General features: G+C 37.8%; 2 protein-coding genes across 3 annotated transcripts in view; both read right to left on the minus strand.

Annotated features, from left to right (window-relative positions):
• Positions 1–2833, minus strand: part of slc16a9a (solute carrier family 16 member 9a) — a 164587-nt gene extending 161754 nt beyond the window's left edge. The window contains exons 1-3 of one of the 2 annotated variants that reach the window (XM_059520174.1): positions 2700–2833; positions 2237–2585; positions 1608–1854 (exon numbers count right to left, since the gene is read on the minus strand). In XM_059520174.1, the coding sequence (XP_059376157.1) occupies positions 1608–1812 (205 nt within the window). In that variant the 5' untranslated portion in view covers positions 1813–1854; positions 2237–2585; positions 2700–2833. Of the gene's footprint in view, positions 1–1607; positions 1855–2236 lie in introns of both variants that reach the window. The other variant, XM_059520173.1, reaches the window with a different exon arrangement.
• Positions 2834–7108: 4275 nt separating this feature from the next.
• On the minus strand, positions 7109–18968 carry LOC132112610 (coiled-coil domain-containing protein 6-like). The gene is made up of 9 exons (XM_059520159.1): positions 18485–18968; positions 17337–17486; positions 16083–16211; positions 15647–15750; positions 15370–15530; positions 13993–14149; positions 13678–13778; positions 12713–12834; positions 7109–8315 (listed from the first exon to the last, which is right to left on the minus strand). The coding sequence occupies exons 1-9, from the start codon at positions 18776–18778 to the stop codon at positions 8133–8135; spliced, it is 1401 nt and encodes a 466-aa protein (XP_059376142.1). The 5' UTR covers positions 18779–18968; the 3' UTR covers positions 7109–8132.
• Between the last annotated feature and the right edge of the window lie 164 nt (positions 18969–19132).

A 19132-nucleotide genomic window follows, 5' to 3' on the forward strand; every position in this document is an offset into this window, starting at 1 on the left:
GAGAGCATCTAGTGGGAACAGTCTTTATTTTTTATTCACTGTCTTTATTCTTTAGTCTTTATTCACTGTCTTTATTGTGACGGCTCATTAGGTTCTGTACAGTCTGTTATGGGATACATTATATCATCTATCATCACTGCCGAATGCCCTCAGACACACTTACTATTACTCAACTCCAGCCAACTCAATGTTGAACTACACTACACTGATATAAATAAACCTTTCCAAACTAGGGCTCTATATACTGACCAGCAATATCTGTATGGCTGGACAAACTGTATCTGAACCAAAACCATCCAACCCAAAGCAACCAGAACTCTATCAAGCAAAATAAAAAAATAATTTATAAAGTAGCCAATCGGTGAAGAGGACAACTATCTGCTATGTTGCCCTTTCACAGGGTCTGTCTGTCCAGGAATCAATTGGAGCATGATAGACATCTCCTAGACAGTACTACTGAATAAGATATGAGTGTGATTGTCTCACAGGCCAGCTCAGCAACAACTCAGTAAATCCCTCTTCTTCTGAATCAGTATGACCAGGGCACACAAACACATGCCACTCATGCTCACACATACACACCCATGTCCATGACAGTCCTGTCCATCATGAAATTCCCTACTGTGTAGTTGGACTATACAGCTATGTCTGTAAACAAAACCTGACACCTCTGTAACCCAAACACTCACACAGAGACACAATTACACGCACATTCAGCCTGTGTGAACTTTTACTCTAGTTCACGAAAAGGTGGCTATGTTTCAGTCATTCTGCCCTTTCTATCTCTACTAAATAAAGTGTAGACTATGTTCTTTTGGATTTGTCAGTTTGACCCCAGCAATGCAGATAGCAATGAGCAACTAGTGTGCAAAGAGGGCTTTAGAGTCGGCAGCATTCTTATGGGAAAAAGAGCACTTTTAGAGTGTGTGATTTTTATGTCAGATTAGATTTAGGACACTTGAGACAAAGAAACAGGTCTGTCTTAGAATTTTTGTCTATTATAAATAGGTAAACAACCAAAACCAGGACATTTTTACTTAAGAAAAATAATTGCATGAGATATTAATATCCTTATTAATATCTATCTGGCACATTATTTTGGTAACACTTTACAATAAAGTTTACTTTGTTAACATTAGTTAACTATGTTAGTTAACACAAACCAATAATAAACAATATTTTTACAGCATTTATTAATCTTAGTAAATGTTAATTTGTACTCACATGAGTAAACATTAACAATAAACATGTATTTTATTAATTACCATGAATAATGGTTAATGCTGAAAAAATATATTGCACATAGTTCATTTTAACTAATGTTATGAAATGAGACATTGTGAAGTGTTACCATAATTTCTTTTTTCTTGATTATAGCATAAATCTAACAAAATCCAATGGATGTGAAACTTACATTATACAGTTCTGCTTGCAAAGTTAATTATTCATGTTCATAATATGTTTCTAACTGATTAATACATTTTTCAGTGTTATTTCTTTTTGTCTTGTACTATTTCAAAACGTTGAACAACCATTTGTCAGCATGTGTGATAATGTGCTCTCTTTATCTCTCTCCCTCACACACAAGAGAAATGATCAGTACTCACTTGTGATGAGCGCCACACCAGACACCATGGATCCCACCCAAGCCGTCATGCCTTTTCCCTCCTGGAAGGCACTGAGCCACTTGGGGTACAACACCCCAACGGACTGGGGGGATCCAAAGGACAGGAACTGGGCCATGAAAGAGGCCACCACAATCATCCATCCCCATCCACTATCTAAAGCACCTTCACCCTTTAAAGCACCCATTCTCAGCACTGATCTTACACTGACTTCACTTGACACACAGACCTTCAGAAAGAAAAGGGAGAAACATAGTTTGATAGTGTGCAGTTCCTGCTATAATTTATGCAAAACTAATTTTTACACGTATTCAATATGTAATTTTATATAAAATCTGCATTACCATATTTAAACTTTAGGTTTTAAAACTTTTTATGATTCATTGTATGCATTAAGGTCACTATATAATAGAAACTGAACTCCAAAAAGTTTAACAGGTGATTAAAAACGGTGAAAACTTAAAATGTTACTACACCTAAAATATTCACTTTTGCTTATTTAAACGAATCTAAACCTATGATAGGTTACGTGCATTGTATTTATCAACTATCAAAATAAAATGTGAAAATTACAACGTAAAACCACAAAACTGTAAAACTTTGAGACTTACGGCAGGTGGATGTTGCTCTTGCTTGGAGAGCGCGGTGCGCTGAACCGCTCGTGCCTGGCAGACCAGGCCAGTCTCACGCGCTTCTCTGCTGAATACCTTCTCGCGCTCAGCATCGCGCGCAGCCTAGTTTTTAACGCTTCTGGAAAGAGACCACACCTCGAAGGTGGAGAGACCACTGACCGGACTGCCTTCCTATGGCCCTGTTTTATTTAAATTCGTCCACTTCATATATGACATTCCGCAGTCGTGAGAAAAAACCGGCGCCGCTCACGCGCATCTACACCTCCAGCACGCGCAGAGCGGTGCAACGGAAGACCTCTGAAGTTTCTCCTCAACTGCAGTTCGCCACCTAATAATTAACAGCTATTTTATTCCATAGTAAAACATTCACGTCAATGCTATATTGTGTATGAGACTTATGCTTATTAGAGAATATTTTGTTCTTTTAAGGGTCGCGCGTTACCAGCAGAGGAGCGGAGAGAAGTGATGACAGGACAGCTGCATTCAACAACAGTTCAACGCCATTTATAATCTGCTGTATTTGATAAGGCACCAATGTGAGGTTGGACATTGCAGCCAGTGTACGGGCATGTACTTTTCTCAGCATGCGCTCTTCTATCGCGTGAATTAAAGAACCGGTTTGAAGCTGTTCTTACCGGGCGGACTCGTGAGTCACGGAGGGATCAGCCGGCCAATCAAAGAACGAGTCTGTTACTTTTGGTTTTTAGGTTTTTATATCGCGTCCAAGAAAAACTATACATATATTTATATAAGTGAAGTCAGCTCCTTATCATTGTCTCTGTAAGTAAGTTTTCTTGTGACAAAACAGATTTTAGTTAAAGGGAACATTATGAATATATTTGTGAGTACATCTTTTGAAATTTCAATTAATTTCAAGGTTAGCCTATGTCTAATAAAATAACCAAATGAATGCCTATTTAATACGTTTGCAATAAGCAATAATGTAAGCAATAAGCAATAATATTTAGTTTTTCTCAAGTCATGCATCTCAAGTAATATGCAAATTAAAGAAAAAAAAACCTGTAGGAGTTTTACATCACTTTCCCCTCTATGTTAGTATAATTCACTTATTTGGAGGCATAAAAATAAATGTGTTTGATGCCAGAGCTGAAGATGTTGAAGAACATGTTTTAGATTCTGCAGCAGAGCAAACCTCGTAGACTTCTTCCCACCCTTGTACATCTCTCGTCTCTGTCTGGGTGGTCGGCTGAACTTTTGTGCTGGGTGAGTGCATGAGGGTCAGACGGCTTGGGCTCTAAGCCCACCGAGATCCTGTTCCTGCCCCGTGCTTGTACCGGTTCCCACACACACATAAAACAAGAGGTTCGGTCTTCCCCACCCTGACTCTGTAATCCTCTCTGACATGAAAAGAGAGTGAATAAAAAGAAAGACAGAAAGAACAGAACAGTTAATTGCATTTGACTCATATCACCTTTTTGGACAACGTCTCGTATGCAGCCCGCAGGGATCTGGGAAACCAATGGGATACTTCTGGAAGGAACATACCCTTGGCTCTAGATTACATTTGGATTAAAAAAGTCTGCTTAATAAGAAAACATAGAGCTTGACATGATGGACAGAGCAAGTTCATCAAGAGTTTAAACACCCACTCTGGCTTTATTATACTTTTTACAATAACAGTCATCCAATAAATAATAAGTATGCATATTAAACAGTGAATAAAGACAGGTCTATGTTTTTAAATTGTAAATATTGCTGCTGTTTGATTTGCTAACACTGCTCCACACTCTTGGCGATCTCTCAAAACTTCACAAGTAGCCACTTCAGATGCTTTTCCAAGTCTTGAAGTAGTTCCCATGCTGGGCACATGTTGGTTTTCCTTCACTCTAGTTCATGTTTTTTAATTTTAATTAAAAAGTTGGTTCTGTAAATAATAGGTTTAATTTTTTTTCTCAATGTTGATGTTCATTTTGAGTGAGAGAAGATTGTCTTAACAAAAAGAGCTTATGGATTAATGTAGTTTGGTTGGATTTGCTGTAATGTTAAGTAATCACCATACTTATTAAGAGTTTTTCTTGGAAAAAAAAAAGTTGAATCCCATGTCAGAGGAAGTGTAATGAGAGCAGACCATCAGATCTGTACTGCAGAACTAAGGAAATCTGGAAAACAAAAGCTGAGTGTGACATGATATCCATGTTTACTATGAGATTTTGCTTCCTCTTTCAGGAATGCTTACTCAACTCGACTAGCATTGCAGGAGAACACAGACCTCGAGTGACCTCTGTGATATCCTGACACTCCCTTCCTTTTCCCTCTCGTTCTCCGTTATTGACTTGCTTACACATATGGCATCTCCTGATTTGACAGTCTTGTTTTGCCAATCCATTCTTAAACAGGTCAGCAGCAAATCAAGCTTAAGTCAGCGGAGGGAACGGTAAGAGAAGACATGTCTTCTCCAAAGACTGATGCAGGGAAGTCAAATCTTACTCAACACATATTCAGAGCATCATATCAGTGTAACTTAACTAAACTAGCAAGTCAAAATTTTGATCAGGACAAGTGGCTTTTAAACTATTATTATTTAAATAACACAATTATATTATTTTATAATTATTAATAACATTTGACACTTTCTCCATGATTGCTAACAGAATTATTAAATTTTGTTATTTAAATTATGTAATAAATTATTAATTAAATCTTTTTTTAAATAAATGTATTATTATTCTTATTATTATTAAATTTGATTAAAAGTATATTATTTTTGATTTTGTCATTTTAATTTATTATAATATTATATAATTATTTATTATAATTATCATTGTATTGTGACATGTTCGTCCTGATTGTTAACAGAAGTATTATTCCTATTATCTTATTTTTGTTACTTTAAGTATGCTAAATTTTTATTATGCAATTATTTATTATAATTATTTATTTTTGACATGTTATGTTCTCCATAATTGTTACCAGATTTATAATGAATAATAAAATATCAATATTATTACTAATAATTATTTCATTATTAATACTAATTTCTTTTTTTTTACTATTATATTAATTATGTTGATATTATTGTACAGTTAAGTAATTTCTGTTTTATAGATCTACCAAAAGAAGTTGTAAATTGTTACAAGCACCCCTGGCAGTTGGCAGGTCACATGGGTATATCTATGTTAGCTTTTTCAGAACCCAAACACACACTGAACTGCGTGACTTATACTATTCTTCGAATCTGTCCATGAAGTTAGAACTTGAGGGTCGGTTTCACCCCCTTGACCACCCGAGCCTGACAGAACCGGTCTGAACCAGGTGAGAGTGGCCATTGCCTGAGAGAAAGCAGCACAGGACAGCTTATGCTGAAATACTTGTGCAGGGATTACCACACAGCTACAGGACTTGATGAGTGTGTGTGTGTGTGTGTGTGTGTGTGTGAGAGAGAGAGAAAGAGTACTTGCCAAGACATAATAGTGGTTTTTGCTAATTAGACTGGAAAACTTTGATGGGGGATTGATGTACAGTACCAGACAGATGTGTAATGTTAACTGACAACTCAAGAGGGCTTATGTCACGAAGGCTTGTACAATGTGCGCCTGTCTGTATGCGTCAACAAAAGGTCAGATGTCAAACAAAAACAGCTTTAGCCAAGATGTAATTAAAACTAGTTGTGTTTTTTTTACAGGTTACCATTCACACACCTCTGTAGTTCTGTTAAGAGATAACAGAGGTAAAACGTTACATAATCCTACTCACAAATAACTCATATTGACACAATGGCACGTGCTCTGTTATATGAATGAAGACATCTTGGTAATGATTGAAACCTGAAAGACATATTTTTATACTTCTCATCCTGAGAATTAGGTCATCATATATATTTTTTTTAAATTTCATTTAAAAGCCAAGGGAGCACATGAACAGTCATGCACAGTAGTTTAAAAATTGGGAAATTAGATTTTCTTGTATCATCTAGCCTAATGATTTATTTTTGGTCCCACATTTGACACAGTGACCCAACACAGTACCAAAACATATGTTTCGTATCATACATATATGAAAAGCTGTGAAAAACATTAATATTACCAAGAACACTGAAGAAAATTATACTTAATTTTTTTAAGGTAAGTGGTTACAATTTATTTTAGCTACATCTTTTTTTATTGAGTCAACTATATAGTTTACTACAATCATTTTAACGTAGCTAAAATAAATTGATTGCAAACACTTAATTTTTTTTTAGTAAATTCAATGAATCGTTTTCTTTCAGGGAACTGTATAGGCCCCATAATATGCAACATTATTAACATGACATTCCTGAATAGGAAATAGGAAAAATTTGTATTAATGTCTCTTGAACCTTGGTTGTACGGTCATTTCAGACAAAAAATGTATCTTTGTTGTAACTGTATTTAAAAGCCTGCGTCAGTTAATACGGTTCATGTTTTTTGAGGATGTGGGCATGCTATAAAAACTGCTAGTATCTCTCAAATTTTAACTTTAAATAAGTTAAATAATCACCTTTTAATCACTACAAATCAAATAGATGTAATCAAATAGATGTAATGTATTCCTTTGCAGAAAGAGACCTGTTTAGGAGACCTGGCAACAATGAGATTTCTTTCTTGATTAAAAAAAAGAAAAAAAGAAAAAGTAGCAGGAAATGTGACCTGTCATTCATGACTTCTGAATCCTTCCCCTAGGACCAAAAAAAAAAAAAAAAAAAAGGTAAAAACCTTTAAAAAAAAAAAAAAAAAAAAATATATTATTATTATTATTTCACAGTTTCTTTAACAACCCTTAAAATATTCAGTGAGGAAAACACACATAGCATTATAAGCTGAACACATTTCTGGTAAGAATTTGTTTTTAAATAAAATCTCACACACAAGGTTATTTTGTACAAGCATTTAATTAATCATGTTAATTGTTCAACAGTACCTTGTTTTGTTGCATCAACATGTCAGTTCATGTTTATTTGTTATATGACACTGGCATTAAGCAAAATTGCCCATCTGAATAAGCATTCAGAGCACTCACTTTACAGCGAGGGCTCTGAGAGAGGTTAAGCTGCTGATCAGAAACCAGTACTGACTTTGTTTTCGTAGTGGGTCATGTTTGGATTCTAGCAGGGAGAGACTGGTCCCCGAACAGCAGTCATGGGAAACCTCTATGGCTGAGCAGACACACACAAACACCCGCACACACAAACACTATAATCCCACTATAATACACACACAGAGAGGCAACAAGTGCAGTTTCAGTACATTTCAGTCCGTCTTCTTTACCATCTACATGCTGCCAACGAGCCACACGCACACACGTCTGTTTTATAAACAAAAACGGCCTAAAACGTACAGACAGACAATAAAACAATGAAAAAAGTTTTACTGCCACCCCCACGACAAATGTGCTGGGATTTCTTTTCAACTTCTATGAAGATGCACTCAAAGATTTATCCAACTGAGTGTTGAGTTGTTTATTAAATGGAAAATTTCAATTACATTTAACAGTCAATCTGTTAAAACAAATAAGACAAAATGTGGGCAGGGAAAAAAATCCACCCCTCACAAAAAAAAAAAAAAGGCATACGCAGCTGACAACCCTCATGAACAATCTTCCTATCCTTTCCTCAACCAGCTTGATCACTTTACAGAAAAAAAAACAAACAGTAAAAATAACGAAATTTAACGGCATGGGGCTGGTTATGGATCTGTCAGTAGGCCATGCATCTACACCTCCTCCTTTTCCACATTCCCAGTCCCTTCGCTCCCCAGGTCAACGGTCCTCTAATTCCATATCCGCTCCAATCCCTTCCAACCTTTGCCCAGTGGAGGATCCCCGAGTTGTTGTCATTGTAGTAGTAGTGTAGCCTAGCTTGAAGCAGCCTAGCTTAAGGTAGAGCACTGTGCATGCATTAAGGCTGAGAGGGGGGATTCTGTGATGACACAGAGTGGGAGGAGCCAGACTGCAGCATCGGCTGTGAGGGTGGTGGTGGTGGTGGAGGAAGGTGCTGTGCTCCAGAGTGTGTGTTTGGGGATGGAGGCGGCGTTGGACGCTTAAACTTATCTGGGCTGGTGCTTCTCCTTGGGGATGGCCTCTGTATGACGGGAGGAAATACAAAACAAGCTCATGATGTGATATACAACAAGGGGGTCAGCAAGTTTTTTTATACTTTTAATTCGGCAAGGACACCAAAGTGACAGAAAATACACTTTTAAAGTTATACATCTATCTGAAATGAAAGGTGTTCTTTTGAACATTCTATTAATCAAAAAAATCTTGAAATAAAACAATATCACTTTCTACAAAATTTTTATTATTGATGCTGAAATCATGTTTGCTGCTTTTTTTTTTTTTTTTGCAACAAAGCATATCAGAAAGATATTCAAAGAATCATGAGACCCTGAAGACTGGAGTCATGGCCGCAAAACATTCAGCTTTACCAAAGCTTTTCAAAGAAATAAATAATTAAAAAAATATATTACATCTAGCCTAGGTGAGCACAAGAGATTTCTTTCAAAAACATTTAAAAAAATAAATAATTGAAACTGACCCCAAACCTTTTAATGGAAGTGTAATTTATAACATCCTCTGCTAAATTGCCTACCAGTATGTGGTTTTGATTTCATCAGTAATGTATGAGGACTGTAGAGAACATGTCAACAGGAAAACTAAGCCAAAACAAAACACAAGACATTTTAGGCAACTTTTAAATCCCAAATACAACACGTCAGGTGAAAAAAAGATTCAACAATTCAACAGTTGTATTTTATGACTGATCCCGCTTTTGCTAAACAAAACTATGCTAAAATTTACATTGTCATTGGTATCATCTCCCCTAGTTTATTTGACACACGCGTGTGTTTATATGTGCAAAATTAAGTGTGAAAGTGCAAATGTGACCCCTTTAAGTGTGTTGGAAGAGTCTGGCTCTGCTGTCACTCCTGGTTTATCAAAACAAGCTAACTTTTTCCAAGGCACCGCGGGACATGAAAGTGAGCCGGCCACTCTTTGCTAAAACAAACAGATCACTGTTGCTATAGCCAACAGCTCCCCAACAGGAAAATATAATCCACAACGTTCAAATGGGTATTAAGAAACCAAAAAGAGGCAAAAATATTGAGTGTCATGAATTAGTGACTAATCCAAACCTGTCATTGAATATTATTCTTTGAAAGCCTTTAGTAGTCACTCGTGTGAAGTTCTGTACTACCTAATCAAATCAGGTCATCTGCCATAGCAAGCCATATCTGTCATAAAGTACATGGAACGGAGGTCAAGTGACTGGATTTGCGAATACTTTTAATAATTTTTGGTTATTTAGATCACTATGCAATGAGCCATCCCATTAAAAGGGACGGCAAGGGTGAGGTTATGTAATGTGCTAACCTAGTCAGTCACTTCATCAAAAGTCTAAGTGGTAAATCGAGGGGTCATATTTGTGCAACAAGACATAAACATGAGGCTGGACTAATCGTTGCTTCAACATAGCTAGAGTTACTTAGCTGGCCTTCACTCAACTGGACAATATCCAGAGGGTGTTACGGAACATACAAAAGCTAAAATTGAGAACTGTTGAAAATTATTACCTCATTGCTGTACATTTATAGCTAACTTATTTATCTGCTAACTAACATTAACCTGATAAAGAGACACATTAAATCCATGCTGCAGTCGCCATTTATCTTAAATGAAATGGCTTGAAACGGAAATATACACTACCACTCAAAAGTCTGGGGTCTTTACAATTTTTTGAAATCAACTATTTCAACTTTTATTCAGCAAATAACTCATTAAATCAAAAGGTGACAATAGACTTTTGATGCTTTAAAAAGATTTGTAAAAAAATAATAACTTTAAATGACCATTCTTAAAGAATAAAAAAACAATGTGTCCAAGTTTCCCCAAAAATATTAAGCAGCACAGCTTTTTTCAACATTGATAAGAAATCTTTAAATTCAGGAAGTAGACCTTTCATTTGGAATTCATAAGCTACAGTGCCACCTCAACTACTCTAGAGCTGCCATGAATGACAGGAAATGTGATGAAAGACTGTCCAGGTCTTGTTTGAGCTGGCATGAACCTGGTCCTGACACACAAAGTCATTTTTAAACCACTCTCCTTTACTTTCCTAACCATTACTGCCACTTGCCTTTTTCTTACCTAATACTGAGTGAGAGGAATAAATGTGTGTTTTTACAATCAACAGTCAATCTTTAATCTCACCCAAGAGAGTGACAATATTAAGAAATAATTAACCATGTCAATTCATCAGCATACTTTTTTGTTTGTTTAACGTTGCTTGGGAAAGACAAAATTTTAAGTGTGAAACTTGTGCAACATGTTTTTAATAAAAATGTTGGCCATCCTCACCTGTATGCACAAAAACATGATGGATGTGTCTATTGAGCGAGTTTATCTTATCTGGTTTCTGCATTATAATATAATTTAATATCTTTATTATACAGTGAAAGACATGGCACCTTTGTGTTTGTTTTGTATCTCTCCATCTAACAGGTCAGAATACACCACAAGGTACACAGAAAGTCAGGATACAGCTTTTCAAAGTACTGGTCTATATTAACTTAGACACACAATGGGGATGAAGAAGAGTGTTCTGAGGTCAAGCGTCACCACGTGACTCACACATGAGTCATCAAATGTGCTGTTTTCAATTCATCTGTTACAATGGATCTTAACTGAAAACAAGCGGCCCATGACACACACTGCTTCCTGCATGAACACATCTTGCTCAACATGAAGATGAGCTTAAGCAGAGACTATGTTTATATATATATACAGTACAAACCAAAAGTTTGGACACACCTTCTCATTCAAAGAGTTTTCTTTATTTTCATGACTATGAAAATTGTAGATTCACACTGAAGGCATCAAAACTATGAATGGAAACACATGTGGAATTATATACATAACAAAAAAGTGTGAAACAACTGAAAATGTGTCATATTGTAGGTTCTTCAAAGTAGCCACCTTTTGCTTTGATTACTGCTTTGCACACTCTTGGCATTCTCTTGATGAGCTTCAAGAGGTAGTCACCTGAAATGGTTTTCACTTCAGGTGTGCCCTGTCAGGTTTAATAGGAGTGATTTCTTGCCTTATAGATGGGGTTGGGACCATCAGTTGTGTTGTGCAGAAGTCAGGTGGATACACTGCTGATAGTCATACTGAATAGACTGTTACAATTTGTATTATGGCAAGAAAAAAGCAGTTAAGTACAGGAAAACGATTGGCCATCATTACTTTAAGAAATGAAGGTCAGTCAGTCCGAAAAATTGGGAAAACTTTGAAAGTGTCCCCAAGTGCAGTCACAAAAACCATCAAGCGCTACAAAGAAACTGACTCACATGCGGACCGCCCCAGGAAAGGAAGACCAAGAGTCACCTCTGCTGCGGAGGATAAGTTCATCCGAGTCACCAGCCTCAGAAATCGCAGGTTAACAGCAGCTCAGATTAGAGACCAGGTCAATGGCACACAGAGTTCTAGCAGCAGACACATCTCTAAAACAACTGTTAAGAGGAGACTGTGTGAATCAGGCCTTCATGGTAGAATATCTGCTAGGAAACCACTGCTAAAGAAAGCAACAAGCAGAAGAGACTTGTTTGGGCTAAAGAACACAAGGAATGGACATTAGACCAGTGTGAATCTGTGCTTTGGTCTGATGAGTCCAAATTTGAGATCTTTGGTTCCAACCACAAGTGTCTTTGTGCGACGCAGAAAAGGTGAATGGATGGACTTTACATGTCTGGTTCCCACCGTGAAGCATGGAGAAGGAGGTGTGATGGTGTGGGGGTGCTTTGCTGGTGACACTGTTGGGGATTTATTCAAAATTGAAGGCATTTTGAACCAGCATGGCTACCACAGCATCTTGCAGCAGCATGCTATTCCATCCGGTTTGCGTTTAGTTGGACCATCATTTATTTTTCAACAGGACAATGACCCCAAACACACCTCCAGACTGTATAAGGGCTATTTGACCAAGAAGGAGAGTGATGGGGTGCTGCGCCAGATGACCTGGCCGCCACAGTCACCGGACCTGAACCCAATCGAGATGGTTTAGGGGTGAGCTGGACCACAGACAGAAGGCAAAAGGGCCAACAAGTGCTAAGCATCTCTCGGGGAACTCCTTCAAGACTGTTGGAAAACCATTTCAGGTGACTACCTCTTGAAGCTCATCAAGAGAATGCCAAGAGTGTGCAAAGCAGTAATCAAAGCAAAGGGTGGCTACTTTTGCTTTGAATATGCAATATTTTGCACCTAGAACCTAGAATATGACATATTTTCAGTTGTTTCACACTTTTTTGTTATGTATATAATTCCATATTTAATTCCACATGTGTTAATTCATAGTTTTGATGCCTTCAGTGTGAATCTACAATTTTCATAGTCATGAAAATAAAGAAAACTCTTTGAATGAGAAGGTGTGTCCAAACTTTTGGTCTGTACTGTATATATGCTGGATGTGTGTGTAGGCACCTGTACAGCGTGTGAGGGTCCTGGGTGGATGTGTAGCCCGGGAGACGTGTAGTGGGGGAGTGGTGCTCGGCTCAGCGTGGCCGGAGGGGTGAAACCAACTGTGTGACTAGCATACGACAAACCTGGAATGAAAAAAAAGCATCTGCTAATTAGTTTTATTGAGGTCCTTTATGCTGTTTATTGTGTGAGAAAATGTGACTTTCACACCATCAGATGTGCAGTGTTATTAATTTCATCATGCATATCTAAATGCTCTGAGGTCATTAAAAAAATTTTTTTTTTTAAAAGCATGCATTTTTAACATGATGCAACCCATTAATGCTGTTAATAAAAACCCGCAATAAACAAAATGTTGATTTTTTTTTCCTGATTTAAGCACTCCTTATCGATATTAATCTTTGAACTTCATAAACATTTGAATTGCATAACTTGATATACTGGTTTACAAGATTACTTTAGTTTATTACCTAGTTTATCTATTTTGTGTTTATCAAAACCTACACCTAATGCTAATTTAAAAACCATAAAACATCTACATCATGAATCTAGAAGATTTATGTTTGTAGACCTCAAAGGTTAGCCCTCATAGATCAGTTTAATCTCAGAATGGCATAATATCACATCACTGTACAGTACAGCCTGCATAATAATTAACACCCCATAAAAACACATTTGTCTAGTCATCACCCTATAACCTGACCCAAAGGCTGTGCGCCGAAAGCCTGTGTTGAGTGTTAAAATGGATGTGAACTAAAGACAAACCACATCAAATTTATGTCCAGTAGTTATTATAGCTATTACGCTTTTGAAATGTTAAACATGCTCACCTTTGATTAAAAATACAATAAAAACATTTGCTAAATGTTTTAAAAAAGTGAAATAGTTACAATTTAAATTAGCCGTTAACGACAGTTGCTGCAGTAAAAGAGTGATAAATCTTCAAAGCAAACTGCGTGGGCACATACCAGGGGAGATGGGACGGCTGGATGAGGGAGAAGGGGTGTAGGGGACTGGGCTGGACACCGTACGAGCTCTCAGTCCCTGAGCAGACATCTCATTAAAATATCTAGAGAGACAGAGAAAGATAGTGAGAGATGAGAAAACAATCTGGCAATGCATGTTTACATTATAATTGTTGCTATAACCAGGGTTTAAAATGAACCAGGTCTGTCCTACAATCCTCATGTTAAGACCAGTAAGTCTGGTTATTTTCAAGGTTTATTATATGTTAATAAGGTCATAGTCGAGTCATCTTTTGTATTTGTGTGTAATTAATGCACCTCTCATCATCCATCTCAAGGCTGCTCTCACTCTCTGACAGCTGTCTACACAGTGCCTCCCTTCTCTCCATTTCTCTCTGGAGTTTCCTCTGAAGACGAATGTTCTCTTCCCTCATCTGTCTTTCCTCCTCAATATACTGAGCCCGCTTCTCTGTGTCTGGAGGGAGAGAAAGATGATAGAAAGCATACATTGAAAATGTTACATATACATATAAACTCCAATTTAAAGCTGTAAATAAACAATGTTTCAAGATTTTGAAAAAAAAAAAACAAAAAAAAAAACTGAAGCACAAGATGCACTTTGAAGTGATACATTTAAAACTTGAAAATACTAAGACTTGTGTTAATTCATGCTTATCAGTTAAACCTTCTCAAATTGTTATGCTGATATTTATACTGAATAAAAAAAAACTATTCAAATAAACAATGCATAAGGATTTGTTACGGTTTCAAGCCTACTATATAGTTTTAATAAATTAATAAAAAACAGTAATAAATCAATAAATATATATATATGCACTGCTGTGTTAATCCCTGATTAAAGATTTAATGAGAGTGATACCATGAGCTAGAATAAAGCTGTGGTTATCTTACTCTAATGTAAATGGAGATGTCTCCCTCTAGTGGCCATGACACAATTAAAGTATTCAAGTTAAGAATAAAACTAATGCTATATTGTTCTACAAACTATGGCTGTATTGTACTACACATATCTCCCCTACAAAATAAAACCTACTTTGGTACAATGTACTACTAATTGGGAAGTACTAGTCCTAATCTGGAACTGTATATACAGTAGTATGGATACCATACACTACTCTTAAATTTAAGCCGGTTGACTAATGCCTCCTGCTCTTGTTCAAGAGTGTTTTCCAGATCAATCTTCTCACGTCGGAGCTGCATACATTTCGTGCAATTAATAAAACAATGCCATGGTTTTAAAATAATGCATGATCTTTATTCAGTGTTTCTCTATTGACACTTGAGTGTTGGCTCTTGGTCTAAATGCAGATGGTCTGAGTGAAGGGCTGATTCACATACAGGATGTTGACGCATTAGAGCCAAATATTCTGAGTGCCAACTTCCCACCCTGACACAGGCCTCAAACATAAACTACTAAAGACAAACCCATTCGCGTAACACAAAGTATCAGACGTGCAAAAACACGTTCTGCGTTAAAAACCACGAGTATGACCAAGCATGTGGTTGTGGTATATTAGTAAACGCCTTATGTAGTCTGCTCACTCACTCACAAAACAAAAAATTTTGTAAATTTAAAACAAAGGTTGTATTCCAATTTGCAGAACAGTTTGTTGTAGTATGACGGCAGAGAGGCTGTGCAGGAGTGCATGTGTGCGTAATGATACAAGGACTCACGATGGAGCTCAGTAGTGCGAAGGCTGCGTTTGAGCCTCTCCACTTCACTCTTGAGGTAGCGGATGTGCCGCATCATGTTCTCCGGAGAGTCAATCTCCATGGAAACTTCACGTGGAGAGGGCGGGGCTGACACTGGCTGGTCAAGCTTCTCCTGCAGAATCCTGCCAATCAGAATGATGAGAAAACAAATCACCTGGTCAAGTGTTTGTGGATATGTACAAAGATTTATAGAAGACATAAAACACATTAAGACAGACCAGATCACAAGGGACATTACCTTTTCTCTGCCTCGAGTTTGTCCATGCGCTTCCAAAGCCGGTTGACTAATGCCTCCTGCTCTTGTTCAAGAGTGTTTTCCAGATCAATCTTCTCACGTCGGAGCTGCATACATTTCGTGCAATTAATAAAACAATGCCATGGTTTTAAAATAATGCATGATCTTAGGGAAAATGTTGGGCCATAATAGGGCCATAACTCTGGGACTTTCAACAAATACAAATTATGCATTTGCTCAAGAATAACCTGTTCTAATCCGAGAAATTTGCTGAATCTGTGTTCCAGAGCCAGGTACTGGCAGATACCCAAAACAAACAAAAAACCAGGTACTTGGAGATGCCAACTGCTTTGAACATTTGTGCAACAGATTGTGGGAATTCAATAATGAGAGGTTTAGAAACGATCCTGTTCTACAGCAGGATGTTTAAAGAAGGTACCTGCTCTAGAGTTAGCTGTTTGGTGATGGTGTCGTTCTCCAGTTTTTTTATCTTCTTCATCAGTTTATTGACCTGGAATTCCTGCTCTTGCTCCAAATGCTGCTCTAACTCTGCCTTTTCATGCTGAAGCTGAAAAGAAAGCAAGCACATAAGAGAGTAAGTAAAAGTAAAACTGATGCAACATACCCAAATCTAAACACGATGGGCACCCCAAATGAGCTGGGATTCAAAGTGACGTTTTGGTGTCACATTTTTATCCTGGTGTCCTTATAAATGATAACACCATAATTCATTCTTCATGGTAACCATTTTGAATGCTGTTGCATATTTGCATTACCATAGCAAAATATTTAAACCAGATGAATTTGCAACCATGTTCAAAATTCAATAGAATCACAGAAAAACAAATGTTTGCAAGCCATACTATATTATATATATGACAATGATATATATACAAGCGAGTGTAAAAGCATAAGAGATAATTCTAACAACAGGTCTAAAACACTACCATACTGGGCCAGACTTTAATTGTTGAGCTTTGCATTTTAGCACCACTGTTCTAATATTTTCTATTTCAAATTAGCCTAAATGCTGTTCCTTAGAACCTTTTATTCATCAAAGAATCATTAAAGAATTACTGACACTCCACAACAGCACGGTTTTCAAATTTAACAAAAATAAATGTTTCTTGAGCGGCATATTAGAATGATTTCAGCATCATGCAACACTGTAGATTGAAGTAATGATGCTGAAAGTTCAGCTTTGCCATTTTAAAAAATGACCATGGAAATTACTATATTTTACTTAAGCAAACACCTTCTTTCAAAATCATTATTCATTACAAAATCCTACCGAACCCAAACTTTTGAACAGTAGTGTACATATACAGTCGGCATGACTCATTAGTATGCACACTAATCTCTCTTGCTACTCCTCCACACAATACAGCACACCTACTAAACACACGAACCATAAAAAATGTCATCTGGTCTCAGCAGAAGAGTCAGATTCAGGAATGAGCCAAAACAATCTTTCATACAATTTAATCAATTTAACGTTTTTTGCTTAACTCCAGTGGCAATCCAAATTCAGCATTATATAAGAAAGCTGTTGAACAATAACTTTGTAATGACATATGTACTGTACATCAATGTGAAAGTTACCCTAAATGATGATTCTAAGGGCAGGCGATCACATTTCCTACCCCTGACCTCAAACGCCACTGATGGGATCTTTACTTCTAGAATTTCTCACCTGCATGAGCTTCCTGGACAAGTCATTGGTAAGGAACTCCTCTTCTTTCTCATAGTTGACGGCGAGTGTCTCTTTCTCCTTTTGGAGAGCCTGAATCTTCTTAAATAAAGTGTTGGAGATGAACTCCTCTTCTTGTTCTGCACGCGCTTGCTGTAGAAAAATAAACAACAAATGCTGGCATATGAAAAAGGCAATTATTCTTGGAGATTTTAACACTTAATCAAACATGATTTTGATAATACCATATTTTAGATCACAAATACCAATTAAAAAGAAACTACGGGCAATTATGACCTAATTATTGTCAATGGGAATATAAAACCTATATTATGCAATCTAAAAAAAACAAAAAACATTTCAAATCTACCAGAAGTACTCAAACGCATGTCAACATCCTGCATTAGTTGCAATTTACCCAGTAAATAAACTGCACAACCAATAAGCAAAACACTGCCATTATCAATTTCCATCTTTAAAGATTGTCATAAATGCAAATGCACTGGATATCAGTGTCAGTGTTTCTCTATTGACACTTGAGTGTTGGCTCTTGGTCTAAATGCAGATGGTCTGAGTGAAGGGCTGATTCACATACAGGATGTTGACGCATTAGAGCCAAATATTCTGAGTGCCAACTTCCCACCCTGACACAGGCCTCAAACATAAACTACTAAAGACAAACCCATTGGCGTAACGCAAAGTATCAGACGTGCAAAAACACGTTCTGCGTTAAAAACCACGAGTATGACCAAGCATGTGGTTGTGGTATATTAGTAAACGCCTTATGTATTCTGCTCACTCACAAAACACCAGCGGAATGCAACGGAACACAAAAATAACGTCAAGATATAAAGGTATATAAAAAAAACATTCGTTATACCAGTCCATACTGAAATGTAAACTATCTTAACGCAGCTGGCCTGTGATATACATTAGAACTAATGCCATTGTTATTGGCTTGGCTGTTATCAAAGTTAGCTCGAATGCTAACAAGCTAAATACCCTTGAGCGCTTCTTTTTGCCCCCCAAACAGGTTAATTCTGCACCCCAATGTGGTTTGTAATGTTCCTCAGACGTCTTTGCTTGCCGTGACGGTGTTGTCAGGTGTCCCGCGGGGATTAAAGCGGTAATAAAAACAAGGGGTGACTCACGATGGTGACGCTAGCTTTGCGCAGGTCGCGGTTCTCCTCCTGCAGCGCTTTGCATTTCAACTTGAATGTCTCCAGCTCGATCTTCAGCACTTTGTTCTCCTGCTGCAGCGACGCGAGCCGGTTTGTCAGCTCCTCCAGGCGCGACTGCGAGATCACGAGGGCTTTGGCGGCGGCGCTCGTTGTGGTCGTGGTGGTGTTGGATGCGGCCGCCGAGGTGCAGGAGGACTGCGGGGTGGCGGAGCTGCTGCTGCTGCCCGCGCCGTCCGTGTCGCTCTCGCTCGCGCTGTCCGCCATGGTGTGCCGCGGTCGATACCTAGGGCTCGCGACGGTCCTCGAGTGGAGTGGACGTGGATTTAAGGGACTGGGGAGTAAGAGGGATGGAGCAAGTGTGGCTAGGCTGGAGAGGGAGGGAATGCTCCGAGAAATGACTGGGCGTGCTGAAAGTGCAGGCGAACGGGGAGGGTGGCGCCGTCATGTGGTGGAGAGGACAGTGCGTTTGGGATTTTTTTTTTTATTCATCCAAGTGACTCGAGTCTTTTGAATACATAAGGATTTGTTCAAAAGGGTTATTATGATTCGTTCAGCTGATGACAAGTGAGTCTTGTTTGCTTTATATCGGGGGTCACCAGACTCGGTCCTGGAGGGCCA

This window comes from Carassius carassius, chromosome 32, assembly GCF_963082965.1.
Source record: "Carassius carassius chromosome 32, fCarCar2.1, whole genome shotgun sequence".
Lineage (NCBI taxonomy): Eukaryota > Metazoa > Chordata > Actinopteri > Cypriniformes > Cyprinidae > Carassius > Carassius carassius.

Coding starts and splice junctions, on each gene's coding strand:
- LOC132112610 (XM_059520159.1), bottom strand. CDS start 18,778: ATGGCGGACAGCGCGAGCGAGAGCGACACGGACGGCGCGGGCAGCAGC. Junction 15,751..16,082: donor AACAGCTAACTCTAGAGCAG/GTACCTTCTTTA, acceptor AAATGTATGCAG/CTCCGACGTGAGAAGATTGA. Junction 15,531..15,646: donor AAACTCGAGGCAGAGAAAAG/GTAATGTCCCTT, acceptor TCTGATTGGCAG/GATTCTGCAGGAGAAGCTTG.